Below are 23116 nucleotides of genomic sequence, written 5' to 3' on the forward strand. Positions count from 1 at the left end.
CAATATCATGTGACCTGGCTAGCTCTGAGAACCAGTAAATAGTCGCTGCAGCATGAAAGACACAACTGAGCATGTACAGGTTGACTGTTAGCTGGCCTTCCCTAGATGCAGTGCGGGAGGGGGAGGATTTGTGCATACAGGATCAAACAGCCGATTACACAATGCAGAGGATTAACCCCTTAAGTTCCACAGTGAGTAGAACAAGTATGCTATATATACAGACAGATTTTATTGTTGTGGGTTTAATTACACTTTAACTCACATTCATAAATACTAGGGCCAATTTAGACAGGAGCCAATTAACCTACCAGCATGTCTTTTAGAGTGTGGGAGGAAACCGGAGTACCTGGAGGAAACCCACACAGGCACAAGGAGAACATGCAAACTCCAGGCAGGTAGGGCTGTGGTTGACATTTGAACCGAAGACCCTAGTGCTGCCAAGCGGAAGTGCTAACCACTTTGCCTGTGTACTGCCCATAGCGCAGTATAAAGATTCATTTTAAAGAGCTACTATAGTCGAGTTTCCTCTTTTTTTGGTTTCCCCATGTGAAACTTTTATTCAGGTTTACTGCCTATATTTAGTAAACATACTGAAGACATGGACCACAAGATGTGGTATCCACAGACGCCAGGGGTCATGTATTGTAGTCATGTGAATTTTATTAATAAAGCAAGCTGGTCCTTTGGCCCTGCAGGGCAAAATAACATGTTCACTTTAGTGTTGCCCTTCCCAGAAATACATTTGAATCTTTCTTTTGTTGCCCCGCCAATGTCATCTGATGGGGACTAAAAATACTGAACACTTCCTGTATGGGTGAGCTTGTGGGTCATTGCTTGTGAAAGCACTGGTTCAATCACAAGTCCCATCAGTGCTGTCACATGGGAAAAAGTCAGCATCCTTGTTTAACCACTTCAGCTCCGGAAGATTTGCCCCCCTTCACGACCAGGCCATTTTTTACGATCCGTACTGTATTTTTTGCGTGGTCGTGCGACACTGTACACAAAATTGATGTCCTTTTTTTTTTTCCCCCACAAATGGAGTTTTTTTCTTTTTGGTGGTATTTTATTTTTTGCCCTATAAACAAATTTTTTACTTTCTGCTTTAAAACACATCCAACAAAAAAATGTAAAAAAAAGAAATCAAATTTCTTCATCAATTTAGGCCAATATGTATTCCGCTACATAAGCGTATATATAATAAGCGTACATTGATTGGCTTGCGCAAAAGTTATAGTGTCTAGAAAGTATGGAATATATGTCATTTTTATTTATTTATTTTTTACTAGTAATGGTGAAGATCAGCGCCTTTTAGTGGGACTGGGATATTGCGGCGGACAAATCGGACACTAACCGACACTTTTTTTTGGGGAATCAGTGACACTAATATAGTGATAAGTAGTAAAAAATATGAACTGTCACTGTACTGACGACACTGGCTGGGAAGGGGTTAAACGGGTGATCAAAGGGTTAAATGTACACTAGGACTTGCGGGAGGCATTCCCCCATCAGCACTGACTGTGGTGTTGGGGGAATTTCTTTCCTTTCACTGGTGGTGGAAGGAAAGAAAATCAATTAAATCGATGGCCCTTGATTGATCCATGGCTTTTCTTGCTGAGTTTCTGCACATGCGCAATAATTTAGACATTCATTCAAGTGTGACACTATGACCTGAAGACATTCCACCCAAGGACACCATAATCGAGGCTGAAGATGTGGGACTGTCCCAGAAAATCTGGCATCTATGGTAACCTGTTGCTTTGCCCTGTGTATCTTCTATCCCTAAAGCAGATGTAAAACCTAAATGGATGACATTTAGACTTTCACACTGAGGCCGCCCGCACGTGCGTTTGCGGTAAAGCGCTGTTCGTATTAGCGGTACTTTACTGCTGTTAAAGAGGTGCTCTCCAGCTGCTAGCGGGGGCTTTTAACCCTAAATAGGGTTATAAAAAGATGGTGTTGCGGCACTTCCGAAGCACTTTTAGGCGCTTCAGAACCGCTGCCCATTCATTTCAATGGGCAGGGGCGTTTTGGGAGCGCTGTATACAGCACTCCCAAATTGCCCCAAAGATGCTGCTTGCAGGACTTTTTCTAACGTCCTGCAACCGCACCGCCCCAGTGTGAAAGCACACGGGCTCTCGTACTCGGTTGGCATGGGAGGCAGTTATCAGGCGCTATTCAGAGGCTCTTTCTAGCGCTAAAATGCCTGAAAACTGCCTCAGTGTGAAAGGGGTCTTAGGGGTAGATTTCGGCTTCTAACTTTAGCTTGTTCAATTAAGCTTTGATAATAAAACCTGAAAGCTGATTGGTTTCTGTTCAGAGCTGCTTCAGATTTTGCACGCTCCAGTTTTAGTCAATTTAACACACACACACACTTTTAATTTGCATGTATCACAAAGGTTTGTTGTGTTTCTTAAAGAAAAAATATCCTCTGTTGCATCTCAGTGCTGTAGGTTTGCTGAAGCCTCTTCTCATCGAATTCCAGACAAGTTGATCAAGTCGGCCATGCTTGCATAGGTGTACGCAGCCTATTGCATTAGGGTGAGCAACCTAGAGCTCAAACACGCATTCCTTTCTCTGCTACATCAGCTGCACGTGACAGTGCATGAATAGGAAGTGCTCTGTGCTGAACAGCTTCAGGTTCATTCGCAAACTGAGGCGTAGTAAACCGTTTACTATGCTTCGGTTATGAGTGAACACAGTGAGTGAGTGTGTTCATTTAGAAAAGGAAGGGTTTGGTAAATTACACACTGAGTAGCCCTTTCCCCCACCCTCCATCCTGAAACATCCTGGCATGGCACAAAGTGATTAGGGTGTGCCCCCCTGTGCCCACCTATGCATGCTTGTGTAATTTTTTGTTGAAATGGCCACTTGTGGCCTCCATCAGAAGACTGTGGAGCACAATTTGTACACAGGGACAGAGTGATGTCATCCTATAACAGGAAGTGCCTGAACTAGGTCCTTCATGGCAGAATCACCAGGTTTAACCGTATTTATCGGCATATAACACGCACCCCAAGTTTAGAAGGGAATTTAAAAGAAAAAAACTTTTAGGAGGGAAGTTTAAGGAAAAAAAAAACTTACATTTAAATGTCCATCAATGCAGCCTTGTCAGTGTCATTTTCAGCCTTGCATTGCAGCCTTGTCAGTCATTTGCAGCCTTGTCAGTCGTTTGCAGCCTTGCATTGCAGCCTTGTCAGTCCATTGCAGCCTTGTCAGTGTGTTTGGCATTTAAAAATGGCGCCCCGAGATACAGAGCGGATGTCCTGTGTATCTCAGCGGTGCATGGTAGTTCTCGGCGGCTTTCGGGTATTTTCGGCCGTTCTCGGCTATTTTCGGCCACACTCGGCCGTTTTCGCCAGCTTTCGGCTCTCTGAAAGCCGCCGAAGATAGCCGAGAATGGCAGAATGGGGCCAAAAATACCCGGAAGCCGCAGAGAACGGCAGAAACGGGTACCAACAGCGGGGGGATCTGCGTATAACACGCACCCCCGATTTCCCCCTGGTTTTAGGGGGGGAAAAGTGCACGTTTTATACGCCGATAAATCTGCAGGTTTTAAAATATTGGAAATTTTAGCTTTTAAAATGACATGAACAAGTTAAGTCTTCCCTGAGATTTTAGTAATTGGGTTCACAAATGCTATAAACTTGACCCCTTACAAACTTTCACCCCCCCACAATCCGGTGCACAATTACCATTTCATAGCACAACAAACTACAAGTGTTTTTGTGTATTTAGATCTGGCATAGACGCCTGTGTTTATCCCGCCAGCGATTACGCTGAGCTGGAAGCTCCCAGTTGTTCATCTATAAATGGAAATCTTACCCCTGCTTAGTACTAGTCCACTGGGATATACACAGTATACAGACGAGCCTCGCTAACACTCCTTAATGCCATTGTAGAGTAGCCCGTGAGGCAGAGGGGTTCATTCTCGTTTTTTTTGCGAGTCACCGCGCGGGGAAAGTGAAATGCTTTATGTAAGATAAATTACCCGGAATATTCATTAATATGGATGCAAATGTTTTAGCAGCACATCAAGAGGGGTCGTCGTTTGCCTAATGTTTCTTATTGTGGGGAAAATGTATGATTGTGTGCAGTGGATTTCCTACCTGTGATCCAGGCTGTAAGGACCACTAACAGAAATGACAAGCTGGCCGATATTTATTAACAATATAAGGTAATTTTATGTGGGAAAATATTAGAGCAGGTTTATATTTATATGTCGCATAATAAGCTTAATTATTCATATATCATATAAGCTATAATATGTTGTTGTCATTTCAAAAGACCTTTTTAATATTTTTACATTTGCAGCTTTTATTAACCTCCTTTGCGGGTAAAACAAATCTTAATGCCTAAGGCCAATTTAAAATTTTGACGTGTTTAGTAAAACCGTACATATCATCACAACTACTTTGTGCATCCAGGTGGATTATAATTTGTTTGTTTTTTTTTCAGGGCAAATTGGGCTTTTATTTGGTGGTAAATGGTAATGGATATCTCTCGATTTTTTTTTTTTTTATTTTTTTTTATTTTTTTCTTAGCAAAGGAAAACTGGGCCAAAATAGTTAAAAAAAAAAAAAAAAAAAAAAAAAATATGCTGCTACCATAGCCTTCCACCAAGAACAACCCAAAATTAATTCTGCTGCTCTTGCCAATCAAAGCGATACCACATATGTGTATGTGAGTTGTTGTTTGTACCCGTAGTACAGCCCAGAAACAATAGTGCACATTTTTCTTACTTACTTTATTTAAGGTAGGATAAAAAATAAAAAATAAAACGCTGATACCAATAAAAAAAATAAAAAAAACCTGTCCAAAAAATACTGACCCTGACATTGACCTTTGACCCTGACCCAAACATTGACCCTGTCTTTGAACTAGATCAAATTTTTTATATACTTTCGCTCTCTCTCTCGCTCGCACTCATATATATATATATCATGGCGATTAGGTGCCCCAGAATTAGCCATCCCAGGTCTCGATCATTCAAATGGGGCCCAAGGCTCTCGGTGAGACCCTGGTCAGTGTGCTGGAAGTGCGCCCAGTACAAAGGGAGATATACGCAAATATGCAACCTCACGTAAAAAAATACCTGGTGATCCTGCCATGAAGGTTCTTGATCAGGCTCTTCCTGTTATAGAGTGACAACATTCTGTCCATCTCCCGATTGTGCACTTGTGTTGTCAACCTGTCACATGGGCCTCCAATGGAGACTACACTTGTCTTTTTCAACACTCATTATGTTGGCATGGTCTCCTTATGTTGTCACCATAAGGAATCTGCACTAAGGAATACTATGCAGCCATTGCTAGAGTCCGTATAGTGGCTGCAAAGAGATAGCAGGGTATTCGCAGCAACAATGGATGAAAAAATAAAGGGTGAAAAAAGCATGGCAATTGTTTGAGACATGGGGGGGGGGGGGATTTACTAAAACTGCATGGTGCCAAATCTGATGCAGCTCTGCATAGAAACCAACCCGCTGCCAGGTTTTATTGCAAAAATGTAAAGGGGTTGCAAAGATTTTTTTTATCTTGATGCATTCTATGCAGCAAGCCCACCCCCTCCCCCCCAACACTTACCTGAGGTCCCTCTCTGTCCAGCGATGTCCACGAGTGTCTTAGCCATCCAGGATTCTCTGTCCTGATTGGCTGAGACACAGCAGAGGCGCCATTGGCTCCCACTGCTGTCAAAGTCAGCTAGCCAATCAGGAGATAGAGGGGGCGGGGTCGGGGCTCAGTGTCTGAATAGACATAGGAAGCTGTGACTCGGGTGCCCCCATAGCAAGCTCCTTGCTGTGGGGGCACTGAACAGGAGGGAGGGGCCAGGAGCAGCGAAGAGGGACCCGAGGAGAGGAAGATTCGGGCTGCTCTGTGCAAATCCACTGCAACAGAGCAGGTTAGTATAGGGGGAAAAAAAAACAAGACTTCAATCACTTTAACTGACCAAGCTGAAGTTAGAAGGTGGCTACCATGCACAGCTCCAAACAATTCCCGAGTGCACCAGTTTTTCCTTTCCTCCAGAGTGTCTTAGCGAACAAAATGTCATTCAGTTAGGGTGTATAAATTCCAACCGTATATAGTTGCAAAGTCCACCTAAAATTACTATTCCTATCAGCCTATCATTATATAAGGCATCCCTGGCTCATGTAGCAGGGGGTAACTTTTAGTCCCGCAGTATTTACTGTCATTACAGATTGCTCTAAGCTTCTTATAGTGACTGGCCTCCTGATCAGGAGCCTAGGCATTTGTCGCATGATGGGCTCTCAATAGGAGGGTTCCAAGTTGTTTAATCCTTGCCTTTAGAAGAGTTCACATTAACGAGTACCTAACCATTTGATTACTTGGCTAGCCTCTCTGATATCATGGAGTAGTAGAGCTGCATTTAGAGTAAAGCCAGGTACACACGGATCAAAATTCGGCCAGTTAAGCAGGAATCTGGCTATCGGAAGCCAATCAGACCGCCTTCGGTCCTGCTGGAAAACCTGCATTTGATCAGATGCTGCATCCAATAGCTGCAGTGCTGGTCTGTGTATTCTGACAGGGGAAGAGTCCCAGCTGTCAGAATATAATATAATAGCGCAGCGTGGAGATTCCCGCATTCACAACGCTTGTGTGGATGCAGGAATTTGTAAATTTTTTTATTTTTTTTCGTTTAGCCTGCTAGACCAGTGGCCTCCAAACCTTATAAACAAAGGGCCAGTTTACTGTCCTTCAAACCTTTAGGTGTAGGAAGGGGGAGAGGGGAGAGAACAAAATGTCATGGTGTCGTTGGAAGCAAACCATGCCCCATCATTGATTTTAGGGGGAGTAATAGTGCCCCATTGGTATCCGTGGGAGGAATAGTGCCCCATCGTTGGTATCGATGGGAGGAACAGTGCCCCATCGTTGGTATCGATGGGAGGAACAGTGCCCCATCATTGGTATCGATGGGAGGAACAGTGCCCCATCGTTGGTATCGATGGGAGGAACAGTGCCCCATCGTTGGTATCGATGGGAGGAACAGTGCCCCATCGTTGGTATCGATGGGAGGAACAGTGCCCCATCGTTGGTATTGATGGGAGGAACAGTGCCCCATCGTTGGTATCGATGGGAGGAACCGTGCCCCATTGTTGGTATCGATGGGAGGAACTATGCCCCACTGTTGCTGATGGCGGATGGAATAATGCTCCAAGGACCGGATAAAAAGCAAGTAAAGGGCCACAATTTGGACACCACTGTGCTAGATGAACAAAAAAAACTAAAAAATCTGTGTACCCAGCTTAAAGATTTTTCTTCTCTGCCCTGCGTCCCTTGCATCTGACTGAATGCATGTCCTGTTCAGCAGAGGGATCTCCGTTCTGCTCCTTCAGTGAAAGCTGATGAAAAATTCAACTTGTGCTGTGTGGTGCCAACAGGGCCACCCATAGAACAAATGTTCCCGAATCACCTGACGTTTGTTGCCCTGTTGGCACCACCTGCCAATAGTTGACTTTTTCATCAACTTTCACTGAGTGAGCAGAGTAAAAAACCCTCCTCAGAACAATTCAGTTCATGTATGGCCAGCTTAGGTACTTCATGGCTTCTGTAAACTTTTAGAAATATCAGGAAGTTGTGTGAGAAGTGTAGCAAGGTTTGTTTTTTGTTTTTGTTTTTTTGTTTCTTTTTTGTTTTTTTATGCTGACAGGTCCACTTCAAATCAATACCTTGGTCTGTTTTGCTCTTTGTCTGAAGTTCTGGCAAGGGCACCATAAAAGATCATTGTGCTGCATTAACAATTCCCCTCCATTTGCCAGGCAGAAGAAAAAAAAAAGGTATTCTTTGTACATCAGCCCCGGGGAAATCTGAATCTATTTTTCTGTTTTGTTTAACGTGTTTTTTGGAGTTGTCGTTCGTCCCTTTCCCTAGGGAAATTAAAATGGCTGCCCCATTAAAACAACACAGGTTGCCTCGGTAACAGCTGCTCACTTGGACAACTCTTGCAGGATGAAAACTTGACAAAAAAGTACAAATTTTAATGTGAAGAGAGAAGGAAAGAAATGCGAGAAAGGCAGCAAATCACCATAAAGTGTAACTCCCGTTTGGATTAGAATTGATGTACCATTTACAATTGCCTTGCCAACGGTTTTGTAATTTGATGAAAAAATTACTTTCCTCCCGTCAGTTTGCAGCCACATCCAGGATTTGATAGAACTATCAAAGAAATACTCTTATTTCTCTTATTCTCACTAAAGATGAAGATTACAAATTTGTTATAAAAAAAAAATCCCAAAGCCATCTGTATCTCTAACTGTCTCACTTATTCTCTTCTAGTACTTCTCCCAGAGCCTCAGGACAAATTACATTTTATCCTTTATGCAGCTATAAAGAACTAAAATATTCTTCTGTGCATTTCCGAGCCCATAGACCGCAGGGGGTCAGCAACCTTTTCCACATTAAGTGTCACATTCACAGGCATTAGACTATTGGCGTTTTTTTTTTTTAAATAACAAACATGTTATACTTACCTCCACTGTGGTGCAGCTCGTTTTGCACAGAGTGGCCCCGAACCTGCTCTTCTGGGGTCCCTCGGCGGCTGTCTCGGCTTCCTCCCGCAGGTGCTTCTCACGTTCATGCGAGCTCCCTCGCATGGTGAGAAGCATCTGCGGGCACGCTCCCGTGATACAGCCGGCGGCTATAGCCGCTCGCTGTATCACACGGCCCCGCCCCCCGGCGCTCCGCGTCAGTGGATGTGAATGACAGCAGCGCGGGCCAATGGCTGCGCTGCTTTACATCCATCCACTCCAGCCAATCAGCGGCCAGGCTGAACGGGGGAAAGGACGTTGGGGGACGAGCGCGGGACTTTCGAGGGGTCAGGTAAGTAAAACGGTGGGGGGGGGGGGGGCTGGGGGCGCCGGCACTGTCAGATGTTTTTTCACCTTAATGCATAGAATGCATTAAGGTGAAAAAACATTTACCTTTACAACCCCTTTAAAAAGATTTCACTATGCAAATTCTGTTCCGAAGTGCACATAAACATATATGAAGCGTTGCTTCCACTGTGAATATGGACCACCTCCACCGCTTGCACTGTACACCCAAATGTGCTCTGAAATGGATGTCTCCTTACCAGAAGTTGTTGACCTTAATGGTTAGAAAAAGGTCAAATTGAGCCTTGTGCAAGAAAATCACTTGCTACCATAACCAGAATAGACCGTGTAGGGAATGACCACCTCCTCTCCGCCAATGTGGACAACCGGAGTGTTATATAAAGAGGATGCAAAAGTCATGTGTAGCAGTGTAGTTGCCACAAAAAGCAAACATCCACCATATCACCCTGCTGCCTGGCCTCCATATATCACATCTGAGACAATGAACAGTCATTTGCTTTGATATGTTTTTGTTTATTGGGGGGATATAACTTTGTTGGGGAAAGGGGTGTATGGGATGCGCATAGATCAAATAGTTTGCCATCATATTTATAGAATAGAACTTAAAGGGGAGTTCTAAGCTTTTTATGTTTATTAAAAGTCAACAGCTACAAAAAGAGTAGTTGCTGACTTTTAATAAACAGACACTTACCTGTTCCACGGTCCAGCGATGCGGCCGAACGAAGGGTCGCTCCTCTCCGTCGACGCCTCCATTGCCACTCTGGGCACTCGGCCATGACAGCTTTTGACTTTATGGCCGGGCACGCACGGCACATGTGCGAGTCCCGCTGCGCTGGCAGAGGGGACAGGTGATCTCCTGGGACCTGTCACGTGTCCCAAGAGATCGCCTAGAGGGAAGGGCCACCTAAGGCGAAAGGAGGAGTCGCATTGGCGGTCCCTGGGTGGAAGGAGGAAGTGGGACAGGAAGTCCCCCCTCCTAACGAAATTAAGGTAGTTAATTACTTGGTATTCAAGGAGGAAAGTGACAAAATTGTAAGGCTCAAGTCTGGATTCATTTTTATATCACATAAAATCCAACGCATTTTAGGGATTGAAAGGGGTCCTCTTTTATCAGGGCTTTCCCCAGTTAAACTTGGTAAGTACTTGACTGACCAAATTGGAGGGATCCCAAGGGGCAATCAGTATTTTATAATCTTAACTGGCATCTAGAGTGATCGTACGTGATAGCTTTTTGGGAGAATAACAAGACTGACTGTACATAATTACAAATCCTCTAATGGGAAAAAAAAACATTAAATAAATAAATATATATATATATATATATATATATATATATATATATATATATATATATATATATATATATATATAATATAAAATATAGAGCTATAGATCGATATTTATGTGTGTGTATGTATATTTACAGCAGATTCTGTTCCAATAATTCTATCCTCTGCCTGCCTATGGTCATCTTTATGTTTAAACCTCACTCCATAGTTTTCTCTGAATTTTTTGATTTATTCCTTCAGAATTCATATGAGAATGTTTGAGTGAAAACCTTTTCCTTTATCTAGATTAGAAAGGGCCTAACGGCATAAAAAAATATTAGTATTTCAGTCGGCGATCTAATCACAAGAAATCTAGTCTTGATGGTAAGCTGTTTCTGCATTTTAGTCACCCTTGGGTAACTGTTTGGCAACAAAAAACTTCACACAGATTTTACATAATCAGTCAAATGAAATAATCTGATGAGGAAGAAACAACAGATAAGGATCGCGACTCTCTCTCTTACTTCAGCTCTTCTAGGCATTGGAAGTAACTTTTGTGAAAACAAAATTGTCATAAAGCTGTCCAGCAACATGGATGTTTGAAATGGGTTTAAAGTATTGTGTGTTTTTATGAGAGTTAAAAAGTAATAAAATGTAATGTTTTCTTTGTTTTTTTTTTTTTTTAGGGTCAAAGGGAATAGAGTCTGGTACCATCCCAGTTAGTACCCAGCTGGATTGTTGAAGCCCCGAGAAGATGCAATAATTGTGCTGATTAGAAGACAACTCAACAGAGAAGGATGAACAGCGAGGAGGAGTTTTTCGATGCCGTTACAGGTAAGCGAGCACATTTTAGGAATACATTTTTATTTATTTTTTTTCCACATTAAGAGGTATGTATTCAGGTTTAGCGGAAATGAGGAAACGAGACTTATTTTTTTAAAGCCCAACTCTAGACAGATTGTCTTTCTTTCCTAGACTTGGCCAGAGTTGGAAAGGTTAAAGAACATCCCTTGGGTTTCAAATGATGTCTGTGTTCCTGTAGAAGACATTTTTTCCTCTTCCTGTTCTGTCTCATATCTGTCAACTAGTAGTATTGATATTCCCATCGCACACTATTCTGGATAAGGCTTTAGAGTTAGCGGGAGCTGCAGCAACAACCAGCTGAAACTGGAGACCTCACAGATCAAATGCACATATTCGCCAGCACACCATGGACCGTCAAATAATATCCAAACAATTATTGAACAGTGATCACAGTAGACATTGTACAGTGTTTCGGGGATGCGCAGGTCCCCTTCGTCAGGCATGTGACAGGAAGGGAAACAAAATCCCCCACATGAGGATGCAGACAGCACTGATTATCCTGAGGATAAACCTTTCCCCACTGTACTTGAAAGCCGTACTGGGGCAGGGTTATCCAGCACCCAGGGCAAGGATGTGTAACTGTACTCCCCTCCTCAGCTGCTAATGCATGACAGTGAATGGGTGTACCACTGTGGCCCATTCTCTGCCCCCTTGCTCCAACTGCCCATGGTTAGCATGGAGTGTGCATTACACATGCGTGACCAATTGCTTGCTAGAAGGAAGTTGCACATGCACAGTGTGAAGCATCAAGCTGTGGTCCACTGGTTGCCAACCAATGACTGGGAGAGCGTGGTGATGGGTGCCCCCAACTGCCCTCCCTTCTGCCCACCCTTTGTCCCAGCCTTGGTTAAAAATGTGCTTTTGTTGCTTTATGTGGCCTGATTGGGAAAGTTGTTCACTGTTCTGTTTGACCTTGATCAAATAGGCAGGGAGTGAGCTGATTTTACTTACCATTTCTTCTAACACCCGTCTAGGGTTGTCACCTCATCCCTTTAAACGCGAACGCATATGAATTGCACAGGTTCTGAGGCCAATTTAATGCACATAAGGCACCAATTGAGTTTAATTACCACCTTCATCAGTCACAGAACCTGTGGAATTAATGTGTGTTCCGTTTTTAAGGAATGAGGTGGCAACCCTACACTGGTCAAGTCAACAAAGTGAGAAGAAATTTCCTAAATCTGGACCAAGTCAACAATCATTTGACGGAAAGACCCCTTCCTCACAAAGAATAAGGCTTAGGCCAGAAAGAGGCTTCGAGTTTTTTTTTTTTTTTTACGTTGGCTACAGCTGGCCTAAAAATGTAAAGCTGCCTTGAGCCCCACTTTCTTTCATTGAGGTTTTTCAACTTCCAGGGAGACCCTCATTCAGAAACACTCAACACTACACCGGGAAATGTGACATCTCCTTGTAGGATCTCCTTGGGATTGGAAAAAATTCCTCCCTCTCCTATGGAGGAAGGAATTAAAGCCATCATGCTTGTTCGATCATCTGTATTTTTGCTTATAGTGACTTTGTCTTGAGAAGGCTGCCATTGCAGGCCTGGCTGTGTATGACTGGCATGTTTCAGTCAGTTTCATAACAAATTTGCTGAAAAGGAGTGTCAGAATTACCAATTTGTACCTGGTCCGGCACCTAGCCAGCATTAATCATAGCCCTAGAATGACAGCCGCAGAACTGGCGTTCTCAAATAAGAGTTCAGTAATGGCGGCCTTATAGGCAGTCACTTTAGTGTATAGTTTATCATATGTACGTGGAATTACCTTGGTAATTTCATTTAAAGGCCGTACTTAGTTGCCTTCAGCTATGTTGTCTCTTTTGCTCACCCATAGTGCTCTAGGGATTACATGCTTGGAATAGCAAAAAAAAGAAAAAAAAAAGATATAGAATAAAAAAGTTAGGAACAATCCAAAGACATGCAGGTAGGTTAATTGGCTTCTGTCCAAAAATTGGCCCTAGTATATGAAAGGGGACTCATTGAGGGTAGGGACCGATGTGCGTGTGCAATGTACAGGGATGGGGACAATTGTAGACGCTCACTCAGGTTGAACTGGATGGACTGGTGTCTTTATTCAACCTTACTAACTATGAAACTATGAAAGGCAGAAAAGAAAAAACCTATACAAACATTTTGTTTCCCTTTAACAAATAGCAGAAATAAAAATACCTACCTTACCATATTTGTGATCAGACTTCAATAAAACTGTTATGCCGCGTAGACCTGACCGGACTTTCCGGCAGAAAAGGTCCGATGGTCTTCCGACGGAGTTCCGACCGAACAGACGTACCCACACACGAACTGACCAAAGTCCATTCGTTTTGAACGTGATGACGTACGACGGGACTAGAAAAGGAAGTTCAGTAGCCAATAGCTGCTCTTGTGCCGTATTTGGGCCGTCGGACCAGCATAAAGACGAACAGTTTTCCAGATAGGAATTGATTCCATCGGACAGATTTGAAACATGTTCTATTTCTAGTTCCGTTGGAATTTTTGAAGAAAAAAGTCAGATGAAGCCCACACACGATCGTAATATCCGACGGAATAATTCCATCTGACCTTTTTTGCCGGAAAGTCTGGTCGTGTGTACTCGGCATTAGACTACTGTCAGCTCTTAGGCCACAATTTTATATTATTTTAAAGGTGAAAAACATTTTAATGAATATATCCTTACCTCCCTGGCTGCACTCCAAAGCAGTGAATCACTGTTCCAGTTTGCAGAACATTTTTATTATTATTGCTATAATATAATAGATCTTAAATAGTATCCTCTGTCCTCTACTGCCAGATTTATAAGCCCGCTGTGATTTGTTGCTAAACTTTGAGAGAATAGGAATAGGTTGTACCGCTCTGACAGCAAAGAAAAGTAGGACTGGACCTAATTAATTCAGATATTATTATTCTAACTGTTAAAGTGAAATTAAAATCTATAAATTCAGAAATGTTTAAACTGTTGACAGACATTTTATAATAGAAGAGACCCTAGCAGTCTCTTCTGTCATAAATGCTTCTCCCTGCCTGTATTTGTTAGTATACACAGAGCCGTGCACGCGCAGCTGAGAGTACATTTACAGCACCGCTCTGTGCTGTGATGAAGTGACTCCCATGCGCATGCAGGGGAGTGATGTCATCTTGGCCTGGCCATTCAAGCGAATGAACAGAGCAAACCCAGAGGAAGGAAAGAGGGGGGCGCAAATGACGGTGTCCAGAGGACAGGAAGAGGCGTAGACTCCAACAGGAGTCTATTCCTGGAAGTGGGTGCAAATACCTGTATTATACAGGTATCTGCACCCCCCCTACCCCTGAAAGGTGCCAGATGGGGCACTGGAGGGGAGGAGGGTTCCAAAAAGAAGAGGTAAAATTTTTGTGTGAACCTCCGCTTTAAGGTGAAAAACCTTAGGACTTTTAGAATCTCTTTAAGCCTAGTTCACACCGGTGTGACTTGGTGCAAAGTTGACAAGTTGCACCTCATTTACAGCACTGGAGCCGCTCAAGGCGCAGCGTCTTTGAAAAAGGTTCCGGCACTATTTCTGTGTGATTTCACGTGCGATTTGCATTGATGTCTGTGTAAATGAAGTCGCACAGATGTTAGCAAGCCACACATAAAATCGCAATGAAGTAATGTGATTTTAAGGCCACACTAGTGTAAACCAGGGCTTAAGAAAAACCTACGAAAATGGGCACTTTATGTGAATCAGTAAGTACATGTTAGCGTTACTTATTCAGATGATCTGTACCCCGCTTTTTGTGGAAAAATTGCTTCTTCTAAGTTCCGTTGTGTGGTCTAAAATCTAGAGAGTTTGGAGAAGATTTACTAAAAATAGTGCTCTCAGAATCTGGTGCCGTTGTGCATAGTAACCAATCGGCTTCCAGGTTTTATTATCAAAGCTTAATTGAACAAGCTGGAGTTAGGAGCTGATTGGTTACTGTGCACAGCTGCACGTGTTTTGGCAAGTCTCCTCTTTTGAATCACATGGTCTCTGTCTACCATGAACATTGTGACTGTTTCCTGTCAATAGAGACTGCAGATAATTTGAAGTTTTCAGACATATAGACCGGGCATGTCAGCCTTTTTTAGGCCATATGCAACTCCCACGCTTCCCCTTTTTGCAGCCTTCAGGTTCATTTCAAATGAACAAGGCCGCAGCTGTTTCCAGATGATAAAGGCTACACTTTCTTTACAAATTAACATGGTTTAACGTTTAGAAAGATCAGAACCTCTTTCAGGTTTTTTTTGCTGGGTCTCCGCTGGAGAGAACAGCCTCTCGATGACCATCGTCGCTGGGAAATCAAACATGTTCATGAAAAGTTTAAATGAAACATTTCAGCTTTCATTATGTTGTAATTCAGTCATCACTGGGTCTCTGTGCTTCTCTATTCAATGCAGGCAGGTCATAGCTGGTGGGAGGGGCCAGCACGGGTGCTCTACATCTCTTCCTGAAAACCTCACACCACCCTGATTCAGTGCCCTTCTCATGAGCCCTGATGCAAGAAGTGAGCTGGTTCTTAAGAGGAGTTAATCAAATTCCTGGATGAGTGGGTATCAGTCTAAGCAGGCAGTGGGTGTTCCTAAGCAGGAAGTATTGGCATGCTAGATAGAGCTTACATGTGCTGCTGAGGCTCCATGATTGAAAGAACTGAAATCCAGTGAAATAAAAGGGACGGGCCAGGGACATTCAAAATGGGCTAGACAAATTGTACCATTTCATTTACACATCTCCATCAGGAAACTAAAATCAGGCGAGCATTACCTTTTTTATTTTAGAAATAAAAATTTGAATGGTTACTGTGGCCATGACAACGAGTTTAAAGGGCAGCCATATTGTCTAGCGCAAGGATATGCAATTAGTGGACCTCCAGCTGTTGCAAAACTACAAGTCCCATCATGCCTCTGCCTCTGGGTGTCATGCTTGTGGCTGTCAGACTCTTGCTATGCCACATGGGATTTGTAGTTCTGCAACAGCTGGAGGTCCGCTAATTGCATATCCCTGAACTAGATGATGCTGAATGTCTTCCAATCAGGAAATGAGAAGGGCTCTGTCTGACTTGGTGCTGCTAATGCTCTTAGACCCCTTTCACACTGGGGGCATTTTGCAGGAGCTATAGCGTTCGAAATAGCATCTGCAAAAAGCCCTAAAACGGCTGCTCCATGCAGCGAGGGCTTTCACACTGGAGCGGTGCGCTGGCAGGGCATCTGAAAAAGTCCTGCCAGCAGCTTCTTTGGAGCAGTGAAGGTGTGGTGAACTCACCGCTGCTCCCCATTGAAATCATTGGGGCAGCGCTGCGATACCGCTGGCAAAACGCCACCCCGGCTGCGTTTTGTGTACGAGTTTAAACTCTTTTCAGCCACTAGCGGGGGGGGGGGGTCAAAACCGCTAAAACTACAGTAAAGCGCCGCTAACAATAGCGCTAATGCCCTAGGTGGGGGCCTTAGTAGGAAGCTCACAGTTTGTAGTCAAATCAGAGTAAGCAGTTTCAGTAGAAGTGAGGGGATGTATATACATAAAAAGTGCAACACAATGCAATCTTCTCAAAAACAATCAATAAACTTATATCTCTATAATAGTGATAGTCTTCAACTTATATTGCTTGTGCTTCCAATAAATATCTATATCTTTCTTGTTATCAGAAAAAAAATGTGTGTGTGTGTGTGTGTATGTATGTATGTGTGTGTGTGTGTGTATATATATATATATATATATATATATATATATATATATATATATAATTTTTTTTTATTTAAGGTACTTGTATAGCGCCGCCAATTTACTCAGCGCTTTACATATACATTGATTGTACATTCACATCGGTCCCTACCCTCAAGGAGCTTACAATCCAAGGCCCTGAACTCACATTCATAGATACTAGGGCCAATTTAGACAAGAGCCAATTAACCTACCTATGTCTTTTGGCTATATCTATATTTATTACAGGTACTTGTATGGTGCTGTAAATTTACACAGCGCTTTACATATATATTACACATTCACATCAGTCTCTGCCCTCAAGGAGCTTACAATCCAAGGTCCCTAACTCCCATACATACAGTACATATACTCTGGCTAATCCAATTAACCTACCAGCATGTCTTTGGAGTGTGGAAGGAAACCTGAGTACCTTGAGTAAACCCACGCAGGGACATCATGCAAACTCCAAGCCGTGGTTGGAATGCGAACCGATGACCCTACTTCTGCTAGGCAGAAGTGCTGACCACTTAGCCACAGTATACAGTGCTTTGAAAAAGTATTCATACCACCTTGAAATTTCCAAATTTTGTCATGTTACAACCAAAAACAAAGTCTTACATAATTGTGAAGTGGAAAGAAATTATAAATGGTTTTACTTATTTTGTTTTTGTTTTTTAGTAAAAAATAAAAACTCACTGGTGAATGAATACCACCAAAAGAAAGATTTATCTGTCTCAGAAATATTATAAAAATGTTGTTTGGGTACAGTGTTGCATGACCATGCAATTTTCATGCAAAGTGCGACAGCACTAAAAACTGAAGATTGGCCTGGGCAGGAAGGGGGTGAAAGTGCCCAGTATTAAAGCGGGTAAAACCCCTATCAAATTTTTTTTAGATATTTACATCAGTGACCTATTGGGGATATTTCCCTCTCATCCTGTTCCATAGACACAATAGAAAGTGAGAGTTATGCACCATACACACGGTCGGACATTCCGACAACAAAATCCGTCTGATTTTTTTTTTCCAACGGATTTTGGCCCAAACTTGTCTTGCATAAACACGGTCGCACAAAGTTGAGCATGCGTTGCATTTTGCCTGTCGGAATTGTCTACACACGATCGGAATTTAACATTAAACAATCGGATTTTGTTGTCGGAAAATTTTAGATCTGCTCTCAAACTTTGTGTGTCAGAAATTCTGATGGAAAATGTCAGATGGAGCCCACACATGATCGGATTTTTCCAACACGATCCGATCGCACATTTTCCATCGGTAAGTCCGACCGTGTGTACAGGGCATTAAGCCCCCATACACACAATCAGTTTTTCCATCATATTTACCAATACCATATAATATGAAGTCAAACCTTAGGAGTTTCAATGTGTATGCAATCAAGCAGGTCCTTGTACTTCATGGTTTTGGTAAACCTGAAGGAAAAACTGATAGTGTGTATGGGGCTTCAATGTCTCCGAAGTGAGGGAAATCCACTTTGGAAGCTCCAAATTTTGCTCTCGCTTTCAGTCCTGGCGTTGGTTGGGGGGGTCACCAGAAAAAAAATAACATTTAATTCTTATCTTTCTCAACTATGCTCTCAAAACCAAAATAAAAAAAAGTTTCAGACTTGGATACACTCTACAAGGTAGTTTAATCATCTCTTGAGTTTTAAACAAAACCTCACTTGTTAATTAGGCCTGAGATCTTCTGTATTTATCCGTCCACTGAAAAATCATTTAGTATCTTCTCAATAAAGAATACAATTATATTTCTGTTGTTTTCATTTCCGTATTGCTAATCTCAGATGTCATCCATCCTGGCCGTGTTTTCCTCTGTCATCGTCTGTATGAATTTGTAGATATTATCTGCAGCATACCAAATGCGGGCATCACTTCACTTTAACAAGCTCTGAATATTCGGGGTAAAGCACAGCACTCGTCAGGTCTTGTCGGCAGATGCAAAACAGGTAATAAATGAATAAGTAAACCAACTATTTAGCATCTGGAAAAAAAATTTCAAGCGTCGATCTCCGAATAATAATCTCATCGCCTAAAAAGGACAAAAAAATAAAAAATAGGTTTGCAGAGACGAATGAAGAATTGTTAGAATGAATGCGTACTTTGTGGTGCAGAGCTGCCCTCCGAAAGACCTTTTTGTTTTGGCTTTGGGCATTGATTGTTTTATTGGCATTGAGCTTTTTAAGAGTTGCTCTACTTAATATTTGATTTAATTTTTTATTTATTTTTTTGTAAGTAGTAAAATGGCATCGAAATAAATTCTCTAAAGTCTTTTGGGGGCTACTTGCCCTCGGCATCAGACTCTGTTACTGCACTCCTAAACAGCAAGGGGAGGGTGAGGAGGAGCACCGCTGCATTGGCATGCAAGGATGGGAGTGCTTGTTGCTGCGAGAAGCACGCTTTATTGTAGGGCTGAAAGAACAAATCAATTAATTGACAACTAATCGATTATGAAATTAATTACTATTTTCATAATCGATTATTCGGCCAGTAACCTAATGGGGTTAAAACAATGAAAATTAGCCCTTTTATAGTACAAAAAAAGCAAATAATTGATACTGTAAACATTAGTAAGCTCTAAGGAGCAGGGCCCTCTGATTTCTACTGTTTTAATGTGTATCGTATTTGTACTGGCTACCCTCAAGTTGTAAAGCGATACGTAAACCGTTGGCGCTATATAAATCCTGTCCAGCAAAAAACGAACCCCTTACAATAGCGAGTATTTACTTTCTATGTACTATGAAGGGCTATTTTTTTTTATTTTTAAAACTGTTACTAAATGTCTTAAGCCTGGTTCCCACCCATGTTGGTGCTTTTTGCAGAAACGCACTACAGTTCATTTGCAATATGGAGCATAGACTAAAACACAAACATATTTTAGGGTTGTCCAAAAAAGTCTTTGCATCACAATTCAAACTGAAAGCAAAGCTCTATCCTTCTATTGCCACCAAGAAAGGGAGCCGAAAAGAATGATCAGCAGTTGCCAAAAAGGGTTTTAACTGGTACCCGGACACAGTGGGCTCTTTATGAGCTCAGTCCATGGCTGAGTTCACACTGGCATTAAGAGCAGGCGTTTGAGAGGCGTTTTAAAAAAGCCCCTCAAACCACCTATGCGCAAGATACAATACACAGTGCTGTTCACACTAAGACCCCTTTCACACGTAGGCGCTTTGCACACCGCTCCTAAAGCGCCCCTGCCCATTGAAATCAATGGGCAGCCCCCCCGAAGTGCCAGAAAAGCGCCGCTGCAGGAAACACACTGCAACCAGATTGCATAGTAATTGTGCACCATGTGATCCAAGTCCTCTAGATACAGTGGCATGAAAAAGTATTCATACCTCTTGAAATTTTCCACATTTTCTCATGTTACAACCAAAAACGTAAATGTATTTTATTGGGATTGTATGTGATAGACCAACACAAAGTGGCACATAATTGTATTATAATAATTTGTATAGCGCCCCCCCCCCCCTCCCCAAAGCAAAACTTTGTAGAACTACCTTTCGCTGCAATTACAGCTGCAAGTTTTTTTGGGGATGTCTCTACCAGCTTTGCACATCTAGAGAGCAAAATATTTGCCCATTCTTTGCAAAATGGCTCAAGCTCTGTCCGATTGGATGAAGAGCGCTTGTGAACAGCAATTGTCAAGTCTTTCCCCAGATTCTCAATTGGATTTAGGTCTGGCCTTTGACTGGGCCATTCTAACACATGAATATGCTTTGATCTAAACCATTCCATTGTAGCTCTGGCTGTATGTTTAGGGTCGTTGTCCTGCTGGAAGGTGCACCTCCGCCCCAGTCTCAAGTCTTTTGCAGATTCTAGCAGGTTTTCTTCTAAGATTGCCCTGTATTTGGCTCCATCCATCTTCCCATCAACTCTGACCAGCTTCCCTGTCCCTGCTGAAGAAAAGCATCCCCACAACATAATGCTGGTATGGGTGATATGCAGTTTTCTGCCACACATAGCGTTTTGCTTTAAGGCCAAAAAGTAACATTTTGGTCTCATCTGACCAGAGCACCTTCTTCCACATGTTTGCTGTGTCCCCCACATGGCTTCTTGCAAACTGCAAATGGGACTTCTTATGGCTTTCTTTCAACAATGGCTTTCTTTCAACAATGGCTTTCTTCTTACCACTCTTTCATAAAGGCCAGATTTGTGGAGTTGTGAGCTGTGGATCTCTGCAGCGCCTCCAAATTTACCATGGGCCTCTTGGCTGCTTCTCTGATGAATGCTCTCCTTGCCCGGCCTGTCAGTTTAGGTGGACAGCCATGTCTTGGTAGGTTTGCAGTTTTCCATTTTGGGATGATGGATTGAACATTGCTCCTTGAGATGTTCAAAACGTGGGATTTTGTTTTTTATAACCTAACCCAGCTTTAAACTTCTCCACAACTTTATCCCTGACCTGTCTGGTGTGTTCCTTGGCCTACATGATGCTGTTCACTAAGCTTCTCTAACAAACTGTATTTATACTGAGATTAAATTACACACAGGTGGACTCTATTTACTAATTAGGTGACTTCTGATGGCAAATGATTCCACTAGATTTTAGTTTGGGGTTTCAGAGTAAAGGGGGCTGAATACCAATGCACACCACACTTTTCATATATTTATTTGTAAAAAAAAAAATTGTGAAAACCATGTATAATTTTCCTTCCACTTCACAGTTATGTGCCACTTTGTGTTGGTCTATCACATAAAATCCCCATAAAATACATTTTACGTTTTTGGCTGTAAAAAAATGTGGAAAATTTCAAGGGGTATGAATACTTTTTAAGGCACTATGAGATCATTGTTCTGCCTAGACAAAAATGACAAGGTCAGATGGCTGTTTTCACATGCCTGAGGATAGCTGAAGGGAGTTTGGATTTGCTGAGATCTTCATGCTAGGGTCCTGCCCACCCTGCCACCATCGTAACCTCTGATTTTCATACTACAGGAGGTAATCCGCTTATTAACATTAAACAAAATCCCAACAAGACACTCAAGAACCCTTCCTGATAGTAATGGGAGGTGCTTGTCTTTACCGGTGTTTACAGGAGATGCAGAAAGTTACTAGAACATTGATTTCAGATGAAATGGCTGTTTAAAGGTCAAGCCATGTTTTTGGCAAAGGTTATGTTGTGCAATATTATGAGTGAATCATCATTTGTACAGTAAACACATGGATGATGACATTTTTCCAAAACTCCATGCCACTTGGATACAGGGGTTGATAAAAGATCTCCTTCCATAGAAGATTCCTAAATCATCAACAGTAAAATCTTGTTCCAAAATTTTTTCATTTTCAAAACTTTTGTTTGATTTTCTAATGATTGGTTGGGACAAATCAATGTTTTCAACCGTAGGGATGAAAAAAAAAATTCTGGAAGGAGCAAAATGTTATGGTTTTCATTTTGGAAATATCATACATATTGTAATCACACTTGGAATTGCATTTCAATAGCAGGTCTGGACGGAATTTTAAGGGATTTCTAATTTTAAATTAGTTGACTTTGTTTTGATTGATTTTTCTACAACATTTGAATAAAAATCAAACTGCAAGTGTGGTCCATTTTCCTTTTAAACAAAATGATGTCCTGACCCTAATGGTAAACCTCTATGTACCTGAATTAACCACTTCAATACCGGGCCACTTTCATCCCCATCCTGCCCAGGCCAGTTTTCAACTTTCACCTCTGTTGCACTTTGCATGAAAATTGTGCGGTCATGCAACACTGTACCATATGAAATTTCTATACATTTTTTCACACAAATAGAGCTTTCTTTTGGTGTTTTTTTTTAATCACAAATGGATTTTTATTTTTTGCTACATAAATGAAAAAATCCCAAACAATTTGAAAAAAAATAACACGTTTGATCTTTGTTTCTGTTTAGCAAATACATTTTTCTTCATGAATTTTTTTAATTTTCTTTTTTTTCTGATTTATTGTTTTTTTTTTTTTTTTTTTAACATTACACTGTTGCCATAGTAGCATAGTAATACTGGTATAGGCAACCATTTTTTTTTTACTGACGCAAACTGATTAAAGTGGTTGTAACCCCTTACAAACCATTTTGACCTACAGGTAAGCCTAGATTAAGGCTTACCTGTAGGGCCAAGATATATCTCCTAAACCTACACGGTTTAGGAGATATTTACTAAAAGACAGTGACAGCTGTCTACGGCACATGCGTCGTAGACAGCGGCGCGCAGGCGCACTATCGCCGTTAGCATGCCACTGTTGACGGCGATATGCCCGGCATGCGCGGGAGTGACATCATCGCTGCTCCAGCGCTGTGAATGGCCAGAGCAGCGATACCCAGAAGAAGAGGGATGCTCCGGACTACAGGGGACAGCGGTGACATCGCTGGCTCCTGTGTCAGGTAAGTGACACATAATGAACTACTATGCGATGCATAGTAGCCCATTATGCTTTACCTTTGCAGGGAGACAAAGAAGA

At 42.1% G+C, this 23116-nt stretch overlaps 1 protein-coding gene across 3 annotated transcripts in view; it reads left to right on the forward strand.

Annotated features, from left to right (window-relative positions):
* The window catches only part of OSBPL2 (oxysterol binding protein like 2), a 195144-nt gene that overhangs the window by 111756 nt on the left and 60272 nt on the right, over positions 1–23116 (forward strand). For 2 of the 3 annotated variants that reach the window (XM_077460282.1, XM_077460284.1), the window contains exon 2: positions 10800–10947. In XM_077460282.1, the coding sequence (XP_077316408.1) occupies positions 10911–10947 (37 nt within the window). In that variant the 5' untranslated portion in view covers positions 10800–10910. Of the gene's footprint in view, positions 1–3911; positions 4175–10799; positions 10948–23116 lie in introns of those variants that run through there. The other variant, XM_077460285.1, reaches the window with a different exon arrangement.

Source organism: Lithobates pipiens, unplaced genomic scaffold (genome assembly GCF_037356315.1).
Source record: "Lithobates pipiens isolate NorthernLeopardFrog02 unplaced genomic scaffold, aLitPip1_a1.2 Scaffold_28, whole genome shotgun sequence".
NCBI classification, from domain to species: Eukaryota; Metazoa; Chordata; class Amphibia; order Anura; family Ranidae; genus Lithobates; species Lithobates pipiens.